The following is a 22,636-nucleotide window of genomic DNA, read 5'->3' as shown; positions in this document are numbered from 1 at the left end:
GCCGCCCGGTCCAGGCTGGGGCGCGACGCCGCCGCGGGCTGCGCGGGGATTGGCCGCAGCCGCTGGAAACCCCGGCGCGGAGCCGCCCCGCCCGCGTCCGCCGCGCGCGGCTCTCGGCGCGCCCCCGCCGCTCGGCCCCGGGGAGGGCGGGGAGGCGGGAGCCGGCGGAGACCAAAGTACCCGCGAGGCGGAAAGAAAGGAGAAGGAAGAAAGGGGAGGAGGCGGAGGGGATGGGAGGGGAGGGGATGGGAGGGGAGGGGAGGGGAGGGGAGTGCGGTCCCGCGGGGAGGGAGGTGGGAGGAGGCCGCCGCGAGGTGGGGAGAGACCCGCCGCGGCGCACGGGCGCGGGAGGCTTTGCCGTGCAACTTTGCCCGGAGGCTGCGCTGCAACTGGGCGCACCTGTCGGGGTTCCCCCCGCGGCGGCCGCGCCACCCTCCGTTGATTTAGCTTAATTTAGCCAAACGCGGGGACTGCAGGGCGGCGGCTGAGTCGCGGAAAGTTCCCCTGAGGCAGCGGCACACCCACTCGGGAAACCCCCTTCCGCCCTCGCGCTGACTCCTAACCACTGACCACTGCTTAGGGCCCGCAGTAAATGCCGGGGGACCGTGTACCTTCCCCATCCCCACTCCACCTAGTTGTACCTGACGGCACGAAACCCAAGAAGTCAGGCTTTTCCCGAAGACTGCTTAGATGCTTTGTGTGAACATTGTACCCCTTTGGGTGCCCTACTTTGCGGGAGTCTAACTTAAGTGTGTGGATGGTCTCCCAGCTGGGTAACAGCGCTGCAGGGGTAGTGGGGGAGAGAAGACCTACATCAAGGGCTGCCTGACCTGCCGGCTTTGGGTGGTTGCGAAACCCAGTCCTGAACCGGCAGTTACCCAGGGACTGTCTCACTGACCCTGCCAAGCAGCCAAAAGGGAATCAAGAGTTGAGAAGGGAGTCAAGGGCCACACTAACTAAAGGTTCAAAGCCCTCGTATCAACTGGATGGATTTTCAGTGCCCTTCTGTTTAGCTCCTTCCAGGCTGCAGGGGCGCTCACAAACAATCCAGAGAGTTCCAATTAGGATGACCACCCCGTCCTGATGTTATTCAACATGCAAGCATTTGTTGGGAATAGTGAAAACCTGGGAACACCTACTAAATGATCACCAGGGGAATGGATAAATGAAACGTGTTACAGTCATTTGATGACTGTTGTAAAGTTTTTTGCCTTTTATTTATACATAGATTTGAAGCAAATGGCAAAATGTCAACAATTTTGAATGGGGGATGCTTAGTTCGGTATTTTTCTATTTTCTCCCCAGAAATGTGTACTGGGGCTGATGGGGGTATTTTGAACATTTCTAAATCGATGACAGGGATCAGCAAACTTCTGTAAATGACCACAGAGTAAATATTTTAGGGTTTGCGGGCATAGGGTGTCTGTTGCAGCTACTCTCTGCCATTCTAACAGCCACAGACAAAAGTAGATGCATGGGCATGGCTGTGTTCCAATAAAACTTTATTTACAACACTGAAAGTTGAATTTCATATAATTTTCACGTGTCCCAAAATACTGTTTTCATTTTTCTTCAACCATTTAAAATGCATAAACCATTCTTAACTAGAAAGCCATATAAAAACAGGTGGCATGCCAGATTCGGCCCAGGGACAATAGTTTGACAACCCACGCTTTACTAAAGAAACCAAATAGATATTGGTTGATGTATTTTCCTGTGACTTGTTAAAATATACAACTCTGTATGTTTATATCATATTACTAAATTGCCTGTTTTATTAGAACACTAGCTAACAGGCAGGAACATAGATATAAGTACAGCTGTGTAAAGTTAGAAGCCAATTATGTGAGAATAGTAAGAAAATACCCATTCAAATCCCAACTCTAGCCCACTATCGACTTCTTTCTGGAAGAATTTCCTGAAATGCTGTGACCCAGGCCCTCCTTACCCTCTCTCATCTCCTGTAGCAAGGCCGTACCATTTATCTGATGCTCAGCCACTGCGACTTCTTTATTCTTGACTCTTCACTCTTGCATTCTGACTTGCCCAGAGCTATACATTCCTGTAGTAAAGGTAAGTACCACATCTGAAACATTTGTTTACCTTCCACACTGTGTGTGAAGGCAGTGACTGTGGAGTCAGACAGGCCTAGTTCAAATCTCAGCTTCACTACTTACCAGCCCGGTGGCCCTGGACAGTGACTTTGGTTTCTTTCATCAGCTGTCGGATGGGGATAATAAACCTAGCTCACAGGCTCGGCTTGAGGTTTACATACAATTGTGTGCGAAGATAATAGCTCAGTGCCTGGCACATAAGTGCTCACAGGTGCTATTAATATACTTAGCACAGAGCTAAAAACCCCATCAACAATGTGCCTTTCTTATTAAAGTGAATTAGAACAAAGCAGAGAACATCACAATTGCCTTTCATTGCTATTCCGCCCTTCTTGTGATACAAATCATCCCACTCAAGGAGACCGTTTTCTTCTTAGAGATATGGAAATAAGAATTGGTTTTGCTTTTTGAGGTTTCTCCCCCAAGAATATCAGAAAAACTTATTCTAGGCAAACAAATTTTGTTGTGCCAACACAGACTGCCAAGAGAATAAGTAAACAAAGCATCTGAGTCTTTTTAAGAAAACTTGGACAGTACAGGGAAGGGGCTGAAAAGACAAAGATTTTAAAATTATCTCAGCCGTTAGGACAGCATCCCAAGCTCCTGCCAAGGCTTTGTCTTCTCCTTTCTTAACTGTTCTGTGTTCCACTCAAGTTGTTCACTGAAAGGTTCCACCCCCCAAACCTTGAAGGTCCAGGTAGAAATGTCAGGATTAATCACACTGTGTACTTTAGTTGTTAAGTTCTTTCCCATTCAACAGAACAGTAGAAAAATGCTGGGGGGAAAATAGACCCTGAGCAGTTTCCATTTAGCAGGCAGTGAATATGTTTGTTAGTCCCCCAAATTAACAACAAACAGCATGAAAGGGGAAGTCAGGGGCTGGGGCAGAGACGAAGTTCATTTGTCTTAGATGTACTGTAAGAAAGAACAGAATCAGTGTAACCACTCAAAAACATAAGGACAAAATTTGAAACACTCTGACCCAGTAGAAGTAGTCAAGGTATGTAGGTGAACACAAAAGCAGTCTGGTGATAGAAAGGAGGTCGGGCAGCCTGTCACACAGGGAAAGAATCCTGACTGGTCCTTACTGGTGGGGGCTGGGGCAGGCCAAATCTCTGGGGCTCAGCTTCTTTCTTATCTGTAAAATGCTATTTAGCTTACAAGCATTGGAGAGGGTATGTGGGAAGATTCCTAGCACTGTGTCGGGCCAATATTGGGCACTAGATAATGCACAAATGACAACTGAGATGATCAATTATGTGTTCCACAAAGTGGGGGAAAAAAATTCACAATAACAGTGCAGTACTTCTCAAAACTCGGGGAACAAGTAGCTCTAGGGTAATGTACCAATTACTAGCCTGGATTCCCAGCTCTGCAACCTCAACCTACTCGCTATGTGAGTGGGGGGGGAGCAAATCACTTAACCTTCTTATTCCTGTTTCTACATCTGTTAAATGGGATTAATGCTTATTGCCTCTCTTAGGATTGTAATGAAGATTAAATTTACATAAATAACTTACAACAAGGCAAGCTGTGTTATTTGTTCCCACCTGCCCCAGGGCTGGAAAAACACTCAACATCAAATCTTCTAGGTAGAGTTCCCACCATGCCAAGCCACTGGCTCAGGGGAACTTTCTTCTCTTCTCCTTTGACAATGTACCCTAAGATCTCAAGTATAGACGCAAGTGCCCACTGGCTATTTAGCTGCAATTCTTTCACTAAACCCTTTCCCTGTTTAACCAAATCATCAATTTTTACACCCCTACATTAAACCACCCATAATTATACCAGTCTGACTCTCCCTTCCCCCACCAAATGCTCCACGAGGAAAAAAGCCAATTGTCTGTAACCCAGACAGTTCTGAGTTTGGGGGTCACTCTGATGTTTCAAACTTGCCATTTAACCCACGATTCCTTCCAGGAAGAGATGGGCCCCAGACAACAAATCTGTCACAGGTAGCAGGTAGCCACACATTTTTTATTAGCTTTGGATTCAGTCCTTCCAGGGTAAGCTGAGAGCAGGGTGCAGGCTGGCTTCACAGGTGTGCAACTGGCATTTGCACAGGGCTCTATGCTTAGAAGGGCCCCCTACCTGGTGTAAGGCTCTGCTTAATATATAGGCCTTGTATTTGCACTTTGCACTTGTCCTACAAATGATGTAGCCAGGTTTGACGACTTCTGGTTTTTAATGTTGATACCTGAGGGGTCAGCTGAGCAACCTTGCCCCATCTCCTGGACCTTCTTACGCTGAGGCAGAGTGATTATGATCACTTCTTAGATACAGAAGGATCTTAGTTTAAATACATTGACCAAAACTGACATCAGATAAAATAATGTATTTGGAAGAATAAAAAGAAACTGATATTGTGGCAATTTCCTGGGAGGAAGAATTACTTGTTTACTATACAGCCTTTAAGAATATTTAATTTTTACCCTCTACATATATAACCTTTCAAAGAAATTTTAGGAAAAATTTTTAAACATCAACATACCAATTAGTGTCTCTATCTCTACCTTGAATCACTTGTTTCCAGAGCAGCTGTCTTGGCTAGCAAACGCACCCTAATGCGTGGGAGTTGTTTGACAGTTTCAAAGAGCTTTGGAGATAAATGATTTTTCATTAGAAGGTTTGAATTTAACAAAGAGCCAATGATAGAAGCTGCAAAATTTGGTTGGTGTATTGTCACTGTTTTGGGATTTTTCCATGAACAATCAAGGATAATGTTAAGTTCTTGAGCAAAGCAATAACCAGCTTCTGCTTAATTGCAGCACTGAGATATGTCAATTATATACACTGTTTATTTGAGCGATGGCATTCACACACCTCTGAGCTTCAGACGCTTTCTTAATTTATAATCACCTTATTCATCATGAATTTCTAGACTTACGATATCATCATCCCCCATTAATATAGTTAAATATAGAAAAAATATACCCATGCAGAAGATACAAGAAAGCCAACACCCCAAAAGTGATTGAAATATGCTTTCTATCATTGATTCAAAAAACCACGAACAGAGCTTTTTCTTTTCACTCCAGTCAGGGATCAACATGTAGTCACGAGTACGCACGGGTCCACGACAAGCACCACCATGCAATCCAACAAGGCGGAGATGCTTCGGAAGGAAATTCCAGCTGCAGAGAAATCTGCGCTGACCCCTACAGAGATCTACTGCTACCCAAAGGGGTTTTGCCTGAGCATCTGCGTAAATGAATTTACATAATGAAGGAGGGTGTGCACAGTTTCTACTACGATATTGGCAATTTTGCCCAGAAAGAACATAATCTTTAATATTTACACTAACGGTAGTTTATTAACAAGAAGTTGGTGTCCTTTGCCATCAAAAGGAAAAGGGAGAATAAAACAAGTATGTATATTCTAGCAGCAAAATAAGACAAACGAATCAGAATGCAGTTTATTGACAAGACAGACCTCAAATACATCATTTATGTGGAAGGACGGAGTGTAAACAGTCCAAAATCTTATACTCTGCACAGTGGTCCAGCGTCGCGTTCTCTCTAGAGATGATTTATCAAGGGCACCCCGTGAGAGGGCAGTTCCTGATGCAGCTGCCGGAAGAGCATTGCACATCGGTTCCTCTCCTGCGTCTTCCCCAGGGTGTGGTAGAGTCTGGCCTGGAAGTAAACGACGTCTCTGATTTGCTCTTTGCAGTCGACCTTTGCAAAATAGTTCTTGGCTTCGTTGAGGTTCTCAATGGCAGCCTCCAGAGCTGATGCAAAGTGGGGGAAAATATCACGTTTTGACTCAACACTTCCCATAGAGTTTACAAAACTTGATATCTACTTTTATTGACTTAACATATACCAGACACTTTTATATTCAATTCTATGAGAAGAAAAAAATACACTACAGTAAGGCTAATAAAGGTCTTTAATCCTGATTTCTAGCCCCGTGCCTGGTTCTATAGGGTAAATAACCATTCATTTGCCTTCAACCTTTGTCCCAAGCACGCACTTGAAAGCATTTGAAATGCCACGTGAAATTTGAACATAGAATTTCTTCTTCTGGGTCCTACATTTCTGAAGTTTTTTGTGATAGTATTAACGAAAAACATTTGTATGGCTTCCTACCTTCCGCTTTCTTCGGTGGATCATAGGAAGCAGCTGAAGCCACCTGGCACTTGGCCACCAAGAACATGGCACGGCCCTTGTCCAGGACAGCTCCATCAGCCAAGATGGGCTCAATGGCCATGTGGAGAAGACTTAAGGCCTGTTCTGGGATTCCAAGGATGAGCTGAAAAAGAAACATGGTGGTACTGTACACACCCACACCCACTGCCCACGACAGGAAGGGCTTCCTTTCTGGCTCTTTTCTCCTGAAGGGCCACGTCTGGCTTACCTTCTCCCTGATATGCATTCTATTCAATGTACTACACTCTTAGAAAATATAATGTGTGACATCAGACTTCAGACTACAACAGATATAGTAGGGAATAGTTATTCACACTATGGAAAGGTTTCTGTCTTTACAAAAAGATTCAGCACCAAAATCCTTTAGATTGGTGATTCCAAAGGGTCGAGCTAGCTGTGTAGAATCACTGGAGGAAGGGAACCCCTAAGAAAATATCTCAAAAGTACATAGTAAAAGAAACAACAGGGAATTAAATTGGTACACTAGAAAATATCGATTTAACACGAAAGAAAGCAGTAATGGAAGAACTAAGGAACAAAAAGATGTAAGACATATAGAAAAACATAACAAAATAGAATAAGTCCTTTCTTATCCATAATTACATTAAATGCAAATAGATTAAACTTTCCAAATAAAAGACAGAGATTGGCAGAATAGATTTAAAAAATGATCTAACTATACACTATCTACAAGAGACTCACTTTAGATTAAAAGACACTAATAGGCTGAAAGTAAAAGGATAGAAAAAGATACTCCATGCAAACAGTTACCAAAAGAGAGCTGGAGTGACTACACTAATATCAGACAAAATAGACTTTAAGTTAAAAACTGTTACAAGAGACAAAGAAGGACATTATTGCTGATAAAAGGGTCAATTCATTAAAAAGGTACAATTATAAATATAAGAAGTAAAAACTGACTGAAGCGAGAAATAAGAGTCCAGCAAATAACAGTTTGAGAGTATGATACTCTATTTTCAATAATGGATAGAATGAGCAAGGAAATAAAAGACTTGAACAACACTAGAAACCAACTAGCTCTAATAGTCATCTATAGAGCACTCCACCCAACAACACAGTATACATTCTTGTCAAGTGAACATGGAACATATTCCAGGACAGATTACATGTTAGGCTACAAAGCAATACTCAATAAATTTAAAATGACTGAAATCACACAATGTATCTTCTCTGACCACATGGAATGAAATAAGAAGTCAGTAACAGAAAGGAATCCAGAAAATTCATAAATATATGGAAATTAACCAATACAACCTTAAATAACCAATGGGTCAAAGAAGAAATCACAAGAGAAATTAGAAAATACTTTTAGATTAACAAAAACACAACATACCAAAACCTACAGGATGCAGTGAAGGAAACTTAAAGCTGTTACATTTAAAAAGAAAGATCTCAAAATCAGTAAGCTAAACTTTCACCAATCTAGAGAAAGAAAAACCCAAAGCTAACAGAGACAAAGAAATAATAAAGATCAGAATGAAGATAAACAAAACAGAGTAGAAAAATACTGAGAACCAATGAAACTGAAAGTTGGTTCACTGAAAAGACCAAGAAAATAAACATTTAGCTATACTGACCAAGAAAAAAAATAAGATCCAAATGACTAAAATCTGGAATGGAAGTGGGACTTAACAATCTTATAGAAGTAAAAAGGATTAGATAAGCAAACTATGAACAATTGTATGCCAACAGATTAGATCAATTATATGAACGAATTTCTAGAAAGACACAGATTATCAAAACAGACTCAAGAAGAAACAGAGTATCTATAGAGACCTACAAATAAAGAGATTGAATCAGTAACCAAAAAGAATTCCAACAAAGAAAAGCCCAGGATTAGATGGCTTCACAGGTGAATTTTACAAAATGTTTAAAGAATTAGCATCAATCCTTCTCAAATTATTTCAAAAAATAGAACAGGCCAGTACTTGTGAGGTCATTACTACCCTAATACAAAAGCAAAATAAAGCTATCATAAGAAAACTACAGACCAATATCCCTTATGAATATAGAAGCAAAAATCTTCAGCAAATACTAGCAAACCAAATCCAGCAGCATATTAAAAGGATCATACACCATGACCAACTAGGATTTATCCCAGGATTGCAAGTGCAATATACAAAAATCAATCAAGTTAAACAGAATCAAGTTAAACAGAATTATCATGTTAGTAATTCCATTCCTAAGTTTCCCCAAGAGAAATGAAAACATATTCATACAAAGACTTGTATATCAATGAACTGCTATACATAACAGGTGGAAACAACCCAATTGTCCATCAATCAATGAATGGATAAATGAAATGGGTATACATCATGGAGTATTATTCAGTCATTAAAATGGATGAAATACGGACACAAGCTACAACATGAATGAACCCTGAAAACATTACACTAAGTGAAGAAGTCAGACACAAAAGGCCAGGTATTGTATGATTCCATTATATGAAATGTCCAGAATAGGGAAACCCATAGAGACAGAAAGTAGACTGGCGGTTGCCAGGGGCTGGAGGGAGGGGGGCATGGGGAGTGACTGATTAATGGACATAGGGCCTTCTTTTGGTGTGATAAAAATATTCTGGAATTAGACAGTGTAATGGTTACAAAACACTGTAGATATTGTAAATTAGTCTATATTTATAGCTATTAACATATATCTATATGTAGGTATGATATAGATGTTCTAAAATCCACTCAGTTATATACTTTAAAATGGTTAAAATGGTAAATTTTATGTTATGTAAATTTTATCTTAATTAAGAAAAGAAAAGAATTATTGGGGAAGCCACTAAGGAAAACAGATTTCTAGGTTCCACCCCTAGAGTTCTGACTCAGTAGTTTCGAGGTAAGGCCAGGTAAATATTTTTTAAATTTCCCAATAAATCTGATGCACGGTTAGTTTGGGGAACCTCTGCTTTAGTTAGTAAATTCCTCCAGTGAGTTCAAAAGGCATTCATTCAATAAATATTAAAAGCCTATTATATGCAGGTCCTACTAGGTACCATGGGATACAGTAGGGAAAAAAACAAGAGTCCCTTCTCTCGTGGCCTTTCGTTTCTATAGAGAGAGATAGAAAACAGACATAAAACAATTTAATTTTCAAAACCTTCTAGTGAACATATGACTTCCTCATTTCTTTCTTCTATTCACCCCCTTGTTAAATGCAACACGGCTCTGGGCCAGCTAATCATTACTACGATGCAAGTGTCCCCCAGGAAGAGGCAAGTCTTCCTTACAACACGCAGCCTGGTGAAGCCAGTGCCACTGGGAGGTGTCAGCCTGTCACCACGTTCACAACTCCAGACTTCTGTGGACAGCTTGCCATGGAGACCACATTCCCAGACTTCAACATTGAGAAGTGAAAGCGCATTATTGTCCTTTTCAAAACCGAAACGTAGTAACAGCCTTGCCAGTTCTTGACTACAAATATGTGCTATAAAAACAGAAATCAGCTTACCTGGGCAAAAGCCAAGTTCAGCACTGTTTCAGAGGCCAAGTACTGCAGCCGGTACTCCTTGGAGAGGGCCAGAGCCTGCAGGAGAACGGGCAGCGCGATGGTGGGGGAGGAAGACCGCCGGTACAGCTCTGCCACGGACAGCAGGACACTGCCCCAAAGAGGAAGACACAGGATGAGAGGATCCACCACAAAGTACGTCGGTAGGTGAGATGAGGAGAGACCTCTCTTACCTGATCACCATTTCTGTGTTCCTGATTTTCTGACAATGAATCAACAATTTTTGTAAAAGCTTGTGTGCCTCTGACATTTGGTTCTGAGCTTGTAGTACAATTGCTTTTCTGACAGAGAAACAAAGTAAACGTAAGTGGTTATGCTGAGGTTTTGCAAGGGTTTTAAGTATAGTCACTGTTAAGATTAGAATCCCTATTTCCTCAATTAGACTGTAATTAGACCCCCAAAGGAAAGAACTGTGCCTGACAGGATTTTTGTTAAAAGAGGGGAAAAAAATTTTTATTTTTTTTTTTTGTTACACACACACACACGCACAGTCTGGAACTATAGATATCAGAATGTTAATGATTATCTCTGGGTGGTACTTATTTTCTCCATTTGCTTATCTGTATTTTCTCATTTCCTGTAATAAATACATAGTAAATGGAAAAAAGGTTTTTCCTAAGCTAAAGCTATTATAATAAATCAATCTACACAAAACAAGTTAGAATACAGCCATCTGAGAATGTCTGGGTTGGAGTTTTCCAAGTTTCTTACCTATATACACCCTCTACGCTGTTGAGAGCTGTGATTCCTGTAACGAGTGAATCAGCCAAATGATATTTGCCATCATTCATTGCTCTGTCAAACTGTATTTTTTGATCACATAGCATCCATAACTAATAAGAAAAAAACACAATTAGGGACAAAATGGCAACTGTTCACCTCATTATTCAACAGAGAAAAAACGTACTCTGGCTTGCTTAGCAAATATCTTTACAATTCACACACATTCCTTTTTGTTTGCAATTTAATCAGAATGTTAATGATTAAATATTTCAAGTAAGTGAAAAAGTACTAAGAATAAAAAAACACATGTATGCCAATCATCAACTGTCAACTCACATTTTGCTTTATCCGCTTCAGATACTATTTAACATACTATTGGAGTTCTTTACAAATTTCATTCCCCTCTCTTTTTCCAAAGCATGCTCTTGATTTGGTATTTATTGTTCACATTCTTATACTTTTACAACATATACACTTAGCCTTAAACAATATACCGTATGTTTTTAAACTTTGTATAAATAAATAATATCATACTGTAAGCATCCGCTGCCAACTTGCTCTGAAGCTCAACGTTATTTTGGGGGACATACACATGTTAATAGAAGAACTTCTACTTCATCCCTGTTCACTGATGAATGGTTTTCAGTTATATTAATATACGACTGCTTTTCTATTGTGCTGATGGCCATATAGGGAGTACGCATTTTTCCCTCTTCTGAATAGTGCTGCAATAAACATTTTCGTACACCTCTCCTTGTGCAAGAGTCTATCTCGGGTGTCCAGCAAGCAGTGGAAATGCTGGGCTGTGGGACAGACATTTCACTTAACATAGTGCCCATCTGCTCTTCAAATGGGTTGCCCCAGTTTACACTCCCACCAGTAGTGTAACGACGTTACTCGTTGCTCCACAACCTCACCAACAATTGGTATTGTTAGATACTTCACTTGTGGCCAATCTGATGGGGATAAAATATCTCATTATTGTTTTAATTTGTATTTCCCTGACCACCAACCAGGTTAAGTATCTTATTACATATTTATGAGCCATACATGTTTTTTTCTGTAAACTAAATTGTCTTTTTTTTTTATTGTGCACCATCTGAAAAAATGGCTAGAACTGTAACCCAAACTATTGCATTGCAATAGCACCAGCACAGAGCCACACTTCATCCTTGGGTGCTATCTGCCACCCTATTTGCAAACTGCCTTTCGCTCTGAGTACTCTGAATTCAGATCCCAGCATAGTTCACATGCAGATGGGCACTCACGTCGTATCTAATGAGGGGGAGACAACAACCCATGTGAATGGCAGCCCCAGCGACCAGCAGGAGGAGATGCCAGGCCGAGGTCTCTTATGATTTCAAATTCCCTAACCCACTGAAGACTAAACTTGGTAAGGGGAGGAAAAGAAAGAGGCCCCTTGCAACAGTTTTCTCAGCCCCATCAGAGATAAAAAACCATTGCAATCATGAACAGAGGGCCTAGGACTCCTCTATAAAGTTCATTCCTTCTGGGTACAACATGTTCTCAAAAGGTCATTCAGTTTGGGAAGGAAAAGATTAGAGTTGCCAAGTATGAGACAAAATAACAAAACTGAGACCTTATTCTCCAGCTATCAGAAGGACACTGATGATTTCTTTTCTTATTCACACACAGTTAGAGATACAAGGAATACTAACTTAGAATTACTAAGACGGGAAGAAAAATAGTACCCTACTTGAAATCTTTTCTCAGAGTTTATTCTCAGCCTTTCAGAAGACAGCTTACAATAAAAAGTCTTTTCAGAAATAAATCCATTGCCACGCAAGACAGGTTACCTGGGCATGCTGACTATTGGGTGGGAATCGCTCCCTCAGGTGCTTCAGCACTTCTGAAGCTGCAGCGAAACAGCCCTAAACAGAAAGATGCGATGTGATGAGCACACTTGGGTTGAAACCACACCTGCTGCACCTTGTGCAGGATGCAGATATGACTCATCCGTTCTTGGAGCAGAACCTGGAAGACACTAGGCGGAGACCATCAAGTATCAAAGGGCTTTTTTTTAGGTTCTAATATATTTTATTTGTTAAGTTACTCACATAATACATGTTCACTCTAGAAAAAAACTCCTAAAATACATGTAAACAAGAAAGAGACAAATTACTTTCAACCTCACCAAAGAAAGTCATAGTTGATGTTTTGGCACATATCCTTTTAGACTTCTTTTATGAACATAAATATAAAACATATAGATATTCCAAAAGTAGATATACGTACAACTTTTATAAATTGCCTATAACACTGTTTACCACACGGTAAGCACTCAATAGTTTCTCAATGAAAGAAATCTTTCCAGTGTCAGTAAATACAAATCTATATTATAATATTTATTAGGTAAATAAATTATGGCATACCAAAATAATCTCATAGTTTGGGATATTTTGGTTGTTTCCGTTTTCATTTTAAAAAATGCTACAATGACTATCTTGGTGCATATATCTTTGCACGGTTGTCCAATTGTTTCCTTAGGATAAAAACTTAGAAGTTGAATTGCTAAGCAAAATGACAGGCACTTGTGCTTTGATACATATTACTAATTACTCTCCAGAAATGTACTAAGCACTTTCACATCAGTATTCTATGCTTTCTCCCCCCCCCCCCATACTTAAGCATCTTGGCCTGTTTTGGCCACTTACGCTTTTTCTGCAAATGCATGTTCATGTCTTTTTTACACTCTTATATTGTTGGGATGTTCATGTTCACTTTGTTGACTCCAAAAGCTTTTCAGTTTGTTCCAATCTTTGATTAGGTGATGTATCTTCTGTCTATACAGAAGCTCGATTAGACTGCAAGTGAACTTCTATTTGAAGTGGAAATTACATTGAATTATAAGAGATCATTAATCTCTTTCTTCTTGTGATTTTAACTGACCAATCCTGCCAGTTATTTTCGTGACTGCCATGGGGAGTGGGGCACATGGATCCAGATGGGTTGTCGTCAGTCAGGCCGGGTAGAGAGAACAGTGTGCATGCTGCATACCCCCCGCCCCCCCCAAACATTCCCACTGAAGCCTGCCATTGCTGAGGCTAGGAGATGAATGACACATGATGAACCAGAATTACGCAGAAAGAGCAACGGGGGCGGTACTTCCTCTGGGCTACAGGAGGAAGCTCGGAAACTGCAGTTCAGTCTAACCTGTGTAATTAAAATTATGACAGTCATCAGCCCAGTGGATGTATCTACATGGTTGATGTTCTAACACTAGAAAGGTCTTTCTAAGGCAGGTTACAGAAAGGGGTGAAAGAAATTGAACTGAAATAAAGAGGTCACTGACTATTTTTTGTGCAATTAAAACATTCCCTAACACATCCGGCCGTTGGAGCCGAGCAATGATAGGGTTAGCAGGTTTTTCACATCAGCCCAGAGATGAAAGGGGGATGAAGACGGAAATATTAATATAGATCCAAAGAGCACAGTTACTTTTCAAGGTCTTATCCCCAGGAAAAAAACATCACAGAACAATAGGCCTTAGAGAAAGTTTCAAGACTAAAGAATTTGGCCAAAACAAGATTTCTGTAGAGTACTTTTCCATTCCAACAGAAAAAAAAAGCATTTCTACTGTACATAACTTAAAGAGAACTGAATGAAATTACTCCACTGTTTAAGGTTAGGGTCAGAGGGGAGAATCCAGCTTCAAAAACTCACATGGGAGCCTTCAAATGGGTGAATTATATGGTGTGTGAATATGTCTCAATAAAACTGTTGGGAAAAAAAGTGGCATGAGGCTCACACCAAATCCCTAACTGAAGGTTCACTGATTCATCTGTTACCATGTCACCAGGACAGGAAAAGAAGGATGTCAAAGAGGTTCCAGTGCCATTAAGGGGGGGGGGGGGGGGGGAAACCAAGAAAGTGATGAACACGAACATTCCTGGAGGAACGCAAACAGCAAGTACAGCTGGCTGGCCTGCTGTTTTGAGGTCAGAAAGCGAGGGTGATGCTCCCCAGTTCCAGGAAGAAACAGCAGCTGAAGGTGCATTTGGAACCCACCAGCCGGAGCTTACCACCTGCTGTTTACACAGCTACCTACAGGACTGCAAAATGCTAAAATATAAGGGAGACTTCTGAAAGGGGTGGAAACACACAAAGACCTTTAGGCTGCAGATTAGGGAATGCTGAGTGTTCTGATGCAACCTAAAAACAATGGATACTACCACAAAGATGGAGAAAAATAACACGATCAAGGAAACGTACTTATAGCGAGGCAGTGTTTAGTGGGCGAGAGGGCTTAGCTAAGAGTTTCCCTGACCTCTTGCCCATGAAAGGAGAGAGAGAGCCTAGAGCAGCATGAGACCCTTTAATCAATCCCCTATAAAGAGAACCATGTACAATTACTTGGGGCTCTAAGTCAAGGTTCTGTCCAATTCCCACTGTCCTTGAAGTCGATCAGACTTGGGGTGAAGCCCTGACTGATATGTACTGATTGTGGGTACAGGACTTAGCTCCCTGGATCTCCTTTTCTTGTTCTGTGAAATAGGGATAATAATAAAGCTGACCTCACGGGGCTATTATAAGATAATATACTTGAAAAACCAAGCACACGGCCTGGCACAGAACAAGTTCATAACAAACACCGGATATTATCATTTTAGCAATCCTTTTATTACGCTCCCCTCTCCTGTAAACAGAGCTCTACAACCAGAAACTTCAAAGACTCCTTTTTATTCCACTTGTCACATGGAAACAGCTGACCTCTTATTCCCTTCGCTGATGCCAAAAGGAATCCAAGTTCAACAACCAAGTTCAACTTTGCAGACCCCACACCCAGTCCATTTCCAATGGTTCGGGACTGCACCCTTTCCACCACCTGCATCCAACCAGGCCTGGCCAAGACACGACCAGTGCTTTTCTCAAGCACTGGAGGAGAAAGCGCAGAGCCTCCATTGCTCTGGAAGCGCTCTGGCCCGCCCCGCCTACCTGCTCCGCGTGCAGCTCCGCAAGGTGGCAGAGTGCGACAGCGAACGACTCCGTGTTGTTCTGCTGCACGCCCGCATTCACCGACTCCAGGCTGTTCATGCTCAACAACATCTGGGCCTGCTGCAGCGCCATGGTGCTGGGCGAGGAGACGGCGGGGGCGCCCATCAGTCAAGGGACCCAGGCCGCGTCCCCCCACCCCCCACACCCCAGTTATCGTCAGTGGAAACGGGAGGAAGTTAAGGCCCTCTGCCGGCTCTGGTTTCCTGCGAGCAGCTGCCTCCAGGCACCAGCTCTCCCGCCCTCAGGACTAGCAGAGCCCTGGATGTGCGGCACCGAAGGAAACACGCAGGGGTTACGCACGACCGGGAGCTCTGAGCTCCAGACGCCCCATCGCCTCTGGTTTCCCATGGTCACAGTATGTTCATTAGTTTTCATGGGTAAATTCGGACCCGATGCCATCCTGGCACCAGCTGCTCCGGCAGTATAGGCTGTGGCCAGCGTCTGCAGCTGTTTCAGACCACACTGTGCCAAAAAATTATCTCAAGTACAAAAACAAGATGGCGAACTGAGCTCTTCCTTTCATTATGGAATTCCTACAAACAGCAGATTGTCAGGTGAAAGGTGAGGTAAGTGACAGGGCTCCAGGATTAAAACTCTGGTTCAGAAGTTTACTTCCAGGCTAAATGGAAACTAAACACAAGGCTACAGATATTCATTCCAGAGAACACACCTCAGTCAACAGGGAGCAGCTTTTCTTACATAACAGTTTTGGGATTCAGGGGATGCTCAGCTTCAGGGACCACGGCCCATGCCTCCTGCGAACAGGAAGAGGTTCCTATCTCAGAGCGCAGGGGCAGTGCTTGGAGTCAGAGGACCTGGCTTTGAGTTCTGGCTCTGCCACTTACTCAGCACAATTGTGATCTTGGCCAGATGAGATATGTGAACTTTGGTTTATCCATCTCAGAACCGACATCACCCACCAGTTATCTCAGAGCAGTGAGGAGGAGTAAATAAGAACAGGGTGGGGCAAAAACTGCAAAGCCTGTGCAAAGTACAAAATGTTTTGAAACTTTAAAGCACTGTCTTTACTCCCCTGCATGAACCACTTCCATCAAAGGGGGAAACACTTGTAGGTTTGGTCTCTCACAGAACCAGTCTGCCAGCCCCGGCTTGTCTATAAAAGGGTTCACACCGCATGGCCTTGACCCTGTGCCTGAAGACCTACCTGCGGCCGTACAGCCTCCAGATGGCAGTTTTCTGTGCGATGCTGATGTCAATGAGCTCTGACAGGCTGTGTTTCCAGTGCAGGAGGTCAGAGTCCTTTAGGGCATCCATCAGTTTGTTTGCTGTCTTCCCAGCAAAAGCCCTCTGCTGAACTAGGGACTGTATTCCCAGGGAGGCGAGGTACTAGGGGGACGGACACACCCATGGCCCAAGACAGAGATCATACAACAGAATTTGTTCTTCAGAATTTCACATATTTTACATTATAGCACATGCACAGTGACAGCACTATTTAAAAGGAAAGTACCTACAGCCTGATCCTGACCCATAGAGCTGTGTTTCTGAACTGTGCTCCAGTTCCTAGTATACTGGGAATAGCCAGGGCTTTGACATTAAATGGACCTGAGCTTAAACACTGCCTCTGTCACTTACTATGTGACCTGGAGCCAGTCACTTAGCTTCTTAGCCAAGCCTCAGCTTCCTCATCTGTAAAATGGGCATCAAACCTATCATAAAGAATTGCTGTGAGGATTAAAATGAAATCGTATGTCAAATAGTGCTAGGTATATTATGTATTAGGATATTTATAAAGGATGTCTATTATAAGCATAATTATCTTTTCATTAACTTTTAGTAAAATTTTCAAGGATGAAAACTCAACTAAAAAACAGTCAGCTTAAATCCATAACAAAAATTGTACTTAAGAAGTCTACCATTTATTTTAAGGAGCCACTTACTTTTGTCACTATAACTAATTCTGTAACATAAAACTTTCCTTTTCCAGAAATGAGTCCAGTGGACAATTTACAGATTTGAAAAGCATATACTTTAAATTATTACATACAATTACTTTCATTTTTACTAGAATTTGTTGCAAACAGATGCTTAAGCAATCCCACTGCCTATAGTCCAGTTTTCAGTAGATGTTTTTGAGATGGAATAAGGTTCTTTGTGCAACAGTAATCTAGATTCATTATTCCCTCACATGTAGAGACTATGCCCTTCCGATGCCCCTCAGTATTTGTCATCGAGGACTGTAATTCAGGTCCTTCCCTGTCACTCAAAATGAGAAAGGACGAATCTGCCTATCAGGTTTACTGGTGCCTGGCTTTGTTTATTGTTAAAACAAGGATTAGCAAATTGTGCTATAAAGGGCCATATAGTGAATAATTTAGGTTTCGCAGACCACATTTTACCTCTATTACTAGTCTTCTTTATTGTTTTCTCCCCCAACTGTTTAAAAATGTGAAACCCGGGGCGGATGGGTGGCTCAGTTGGTTAGAACCCAAGCTCGGGGCAACAGGACTGCTGGTTCAATTCCCACATGGGCCAGCAAGCTGTGCCCTCCACAAGTGGAATGAAGACAATGAGCTGCCGTTCAGCTCCCGGGTGGCCAGACGGCTCAGTTGGTTGGAGCACGGGCTTCTCAATCACATGGTTGCCAGTTTGACTCCTCCACTCCCGCAAGGGATGGTGGGCTGTGCCCCTTGCAACTAACAAGGGCAACTGGACCTGGAGCTGAGCTGCGCCCTCCACAACTAAGATTGAAAGGACAACAACTTAACTTGGAAAAGTCCTGGAAGTACACACTGTTCCCCAATAAGTCCTGTACCCCTTTCCCACTAAAATCTAAAAAAAAAAAAATTAAAAAAAAAATTTTGTTTAATAAATAAATAAAAATGTAAAACCCAGGGCAGCCGGTTAGCTCAGTTGGTTAGACTGTGGTGCTCTTAAAAAGGTTGCCAGTTCGAACCCCACATGGGCCGGTGAGCTGCGCCCTCCACAACTAGATTGAAACAACTACTTGATTTGGAGTTGATGGGTCCTGGAAAAACACACTTAAATAAGAGTTAAAAAAAAAAATAAAGCCCATTCTTAGCCCGAGAGCCATACATAAGCAGGCAGTGAGCCAGATGTGGCCCAAAGGCTGTAAAGTTTGCCAATCCCTGGTTTAAAATTAAGCCTTTCCTGAAATTTTTCTAATATGTGAAAATTAACGATCAATAAACTAAAAAAATAAAAACAAAAACAAAAACTCATCAAATTGATAAATGGAACTTTAACAGGTGTTACCAGTATAAAGGGAGAAACCTATCTTACAGAATTTAGTAGTTTAATTAATAATTAAGGTCATATGAAACTACCAAGAATAAAACCACACCATTTATTTAAACAATCTCACAGGATGATGAGCCTTACCGGTAACCCAAAATGTACTGCTTTCTTCACGGAATGCTCTAACAGAACATAGCTATCGGATCTCTTCTGCCCCAGCACATAAAGCCAGCTCTGGTAAGAGAAATCATCAAAATATATCCTAACAGTGAAATGGTTACTGTCCTATTGAAATATCAGCATGGTTGCAAAAAATAATTAACAAGGGACAAAATAAATCCTCTCACATGCTCTTTCATGAATGATGAACCTAAGTGAAACCTGTCAAACACAGGAAAACTGTCAAATAAACAAGCTACTGACTTTCTTCACTTCTGACAGCAGTGAGTATCGAGTGTTCCAGAAAAAAAGCATGAAGCCCCCATATGGCCTTTAATTGAGAAAGTGAAATTCTCAGGTGATTGTTAAATGAATCCAGCATTTTACTTATGCTTTTACAAGACAACGTCTCAACCAGCGACAAGGTGCTGTATACACCTTTTTGTTAATGCCAATGTTTAATGTGATAGTTTTTCATGGCAAATTGCACTAAAATTTGTAGGTAAGAGACACCGCCTAAGCAAAACAGATGTCTTGAATTAAGACAGATAAATACAGTTGCCTTTCCTGCATTCCCATGACTACCTAACTACTGTCCCATCACTGCTAAGGACCTTTGCTCCAACGACAAAACAACTCGATTTAAAAGGGGCCTTCCAAAGGCCAACTCAACCCGTGGGCAGAACTTCCAAGGAAGGAGGGTGGCCTCACCAAGCAATGCTGGAGACACACGTGATCGTTGGCCTCCTGGGCAATCCGAATCGCCTCCTGCAGGGCGAGCTCTGCCTGTTGACTAAGGAAAGAATGAACATTAATCTCAATAACAATCACAAACATGCACAAGCAACAGTAGCAGGAAACCGTCTGTACAGTAATTCATCTGAGTGCAGGCCTCTGCTTTGGAAGCTGTACTGATGGGCTTATTCCCCAGAGGCGGTCCCCTGCCCCAGCAGCAAGAGACATTAACAAAGGAGACACAGAACAGGCCCCTTCTAAGGTGGATTTCTACTAAAAAGGGAATCAGGGATTAGCTTTTCTTGGTATCAGCTCCAAGAGGTTTATTTTAGCGGTGGAATAGCCAAACATTACCAGGTACAACTATCAAGCTGATGTTTCAATTGTCTTAATGGCACCCCCGTTCTAGGCTTGAGAACCCCACTGGCATCTTTCTCAGAGGGGAAACTTCTTTCTTTTAATGAGGAAAACTATTTTGCCCTGTAACTTGCACTTACCAGCTCTCGCTCATCTCTAGTAGTCACAACCACGACCAATATAACCGTGGTTGTAGCCCACGACCAAGCCCTTTCCACATGACCTTTTAGTACATGAATATGTCAGACACACATTTAGCCAAATCATTTTTCTTCAGGTTAAACATTCTCACAACCTTCCTATATAATTGTTATTACATGGCTTTGAATGGCTCCAATGAGACTGTCCCCCATACAAGCTCCGGCTCATCTATGTCCCTTTTAAAATGTGACAACCAGAAGTTAACAGAACTTCCTGGGTGTTGCCTGGCCCACACAGCAAGAGACAAAACTCTCAATTCTTGAACTCTGGACACTCTGTTTCCATTAATACACCCTAGAGTCCCGATTCAAAGATACCTATAGCAGAAACCACATTTCTCTCAAATAGGAAAAAGCTACAGGGGGTAGAGAGACTCTTTGAATCAGTGATTTTCTATCTTTTCACCATTATTCATATTATTTCATTGTTTATAAAATAGCCTCCATGTTTTGACAATTTTTCACCAAATTTAACTCTATTTACTAAATAACTGATGAGTTTTTCTATTTTTATTCATTAAAATCATAGGCATATGTTAGCAATGGAATAAGCCAAGTGTCATCTGACTGAGCATAAACATGGGACTTTTAATAAGCCAGTGCAGTCTTTTATCCAGTAAAGGCACAACTTCCTTTTGGTTTTTTGAAATACTGCAAATAGCTTTTGCATCCCCATTATTACCTCCGAAAAATCCTTTTGGGAATCTCTGGCCTAATGACCCAATTTCCTCTTAATTCAAAGGCTGTTGTTCTTAGAAGTAATGAAAGAAAGAGGCCACGTATTAAGACAGTAATGCTAAATAGTGACACCAGGGGGCAGACTGTTTAGGTAGAAGGTTTTCATTAACTTCTGTCCTGTGAAAAAACTTCCCTTTTGGAAGTTATTGACAAGTCCAGGTCAAACAGTCAGCTCCCTTCTTTTCTTTTCTTCTTTTTAATACAGCATTAAAAAAAAAAAAATTCACCCCAATTAACATTTGACGTGATGTCTTCAATTTCTGCATGGATAAACCATCTATAAACTTACTAGTGTCCGAAGCGGCAGTGCAGGGCGGCCAGGTTCAGAGCAGCATATCTCAAGCTCCGGCCGTAGCCCTCTTCCCCGTTACTTTTGCTTTCAGCTCCAGTAAGAATCAGGCGGTCAAAATAATGCAGGAGGCTGTGTGTTGAACTGAAAACATCTTGGACCCGGAGGTTGTTTAAGTAGCTGAGATAATGCTAAAACAAGAAACAGTCCCCTTATTGTAAATGTACCACTTCCTCTTGTGTGAGACCAATTCAGTCCCACTTACTGGCTGCAGACACCCGGGTATGCCCTACCCTTTTAACAAGACAGCCGTAGTTTAGGTTCATATTTCCCCCCCAGGCAGAGAAAACAGGTTCAAGATACAATGGTTTGTTTCCTCCCAGAAGGAGGCCTCAAATGAAAAACAGGAGTACCATTAGTATGCGCGCCAGCATTTTATCCTAAACCTACGTCCACTGTGTCACTGGTTCTATCAGGTGACATGTGAGGATAGAGAGGCGACTCACCTAGCTCGGGGAATAAGGAATATTGAGAGTTCAAAAATAAAGATTTTAAAACCCAAATTCATATTAAAAACTATACAATTAATTTTTCTAAATGTCCAAGTTAAAACACAGTGATACTAGTCTACCAAGTTAATTATTTTCTATCTTGAAACTGTTTTCATTTTGTTTGATTTCTCTGAATTAAAATTCCCTCCAAACAGGCAGAGCCCAGTTACCAGGGAGCAAAACAGGTACCTTTCTACATGTGCACAAAGTCACATGCCAAAGCCAGGTGCTATTAAGAAAAGTTTTTCAGGGTGAAAATCCATTAAGGAATGGTGTTATTTGACCTTAAACACAAAATAAAAACTACACTGACAAAAGTGGAGAAAGGAAAGAATTTTTAGGAACTCAATTCTTAAAAAACTCGGTCACCTCTATCACGCCCATTGCTCACAACATCAGAGAGATGATGAATGAAAGAGAACATCACTAGGTTGAAGCAATTCCTACTGGGCCAGGGGGCGGGGCGGGAGGGACATCTGCCACCCAGGTTGAGCTATTTACTTGCCCTCAACATGGTTTCTTCCCAAGAATCTAGGCCAGTACCGATCCTCCTTTGCCTGGCTACCAGATATAGAGAGTAGCCTTGTCGTTTCTTTTCCGCTCAGCAACAAATTCTGGAAAACACTCACCGCTTCAGCAAAATCAGGATTAAATTTCAACAAGTTGTTCAGTTCTTTCTGCAAAGAAGCTGGAGTGAGGGCTTTAGTCTCATCATTCTTTAACAAAGAAGCCTGAAATGTAAACATGACAACTCAGTAGACAGAAACGGCCAGTAAACATGTGGAAACGTTATACTAAACAGCATCATCTGATTCTTTTCTTTTCTGCGGCTACTCTCGCCTCTTTACCA

The 22,636-nt window shown here is 41.8% G+C and overlaps 1 protein-coding gene across 1 annotated transcript in view; it reads right to left on the bottom strand.

The window, feature by feature from the left end:
- Window positions 1-5,504: 5,504 nt before the first annotated feature.
- The window catches only part of ANAPC5 (anaphase promoting complex subunit 5), a 30,701-nt gene continuing 13,569 nt past the window's right edge, over window positions 5,505-22,636 (bottom strand). The window contains exons 6-17 of the mRNA XM_033097981.1: window positions 22,416-22,517; window positions 21,236-21,426; window positions 19,628-19,709; window positions 18,902-18,991; window positions 16,704-16,885; window positions 15,479-15,614; window positions 12,340-12,414; window positions 10,511-10,632; window positions 9,973-10,080; window positions 9,743-9,890; window positions 6,206-6,368; window positions 5,505-5,844 (exon numbers count right to left, since the gene is read on the bottom strand). Of these exons, the coding sequence (XP_032953872.1) occupies window positions 5,633-5,844; window positions 6,206-6,368; window positions 9,743-9,890; window positions 9,973-10,080; window positions 10,511-10,632; window positions 12,340-12,414; window positions 15,479-15,614; window positions 16,704-16,885; window positions 18,902-18,991; window positions 19,628-19,709; window positions 21,236-21,426; window positions 22,416-22,517 (1,611 nt within the window). The 3' untranslated portion in view covers window positions 5,505-5,632. The remainder of the gene's footprint in view (window positions 5,845-6,205; window positions 6,369-9,742; window positions 9,891-9,972; window positions 10,081-10,510; window positions 10,633-12,339; window positions 12,415-15,478; window positions 15,615-16,703; window positions 16,886-18,901; window positions 18,992-19,627; window positions 19,710-21,235; window positions 21,427-22,415; window positions 22,518-22,636) is intronic.

Source organism: Rhinolophus ferrumequinum, chromosome 25 (genome assembly GCF_004115265.2).
Source record: "Rhinolophus ferrumequinum isolate MPI-CBG mRhiFer1 chromosome 25, mRhiFer1_v1.p, whole genome shotgun sequence".
NCBI lineage: Eukaryota > Metazoa > Chordata > Mammalia > Chiroptera > Rhinolophidae > Rhinolophus > Rhinolophus ferrumequinum.
Note: the sequence above shows the minus strand (reverse complement) of the source record. Positions and strands in the feature narration are given on the sequence as shown.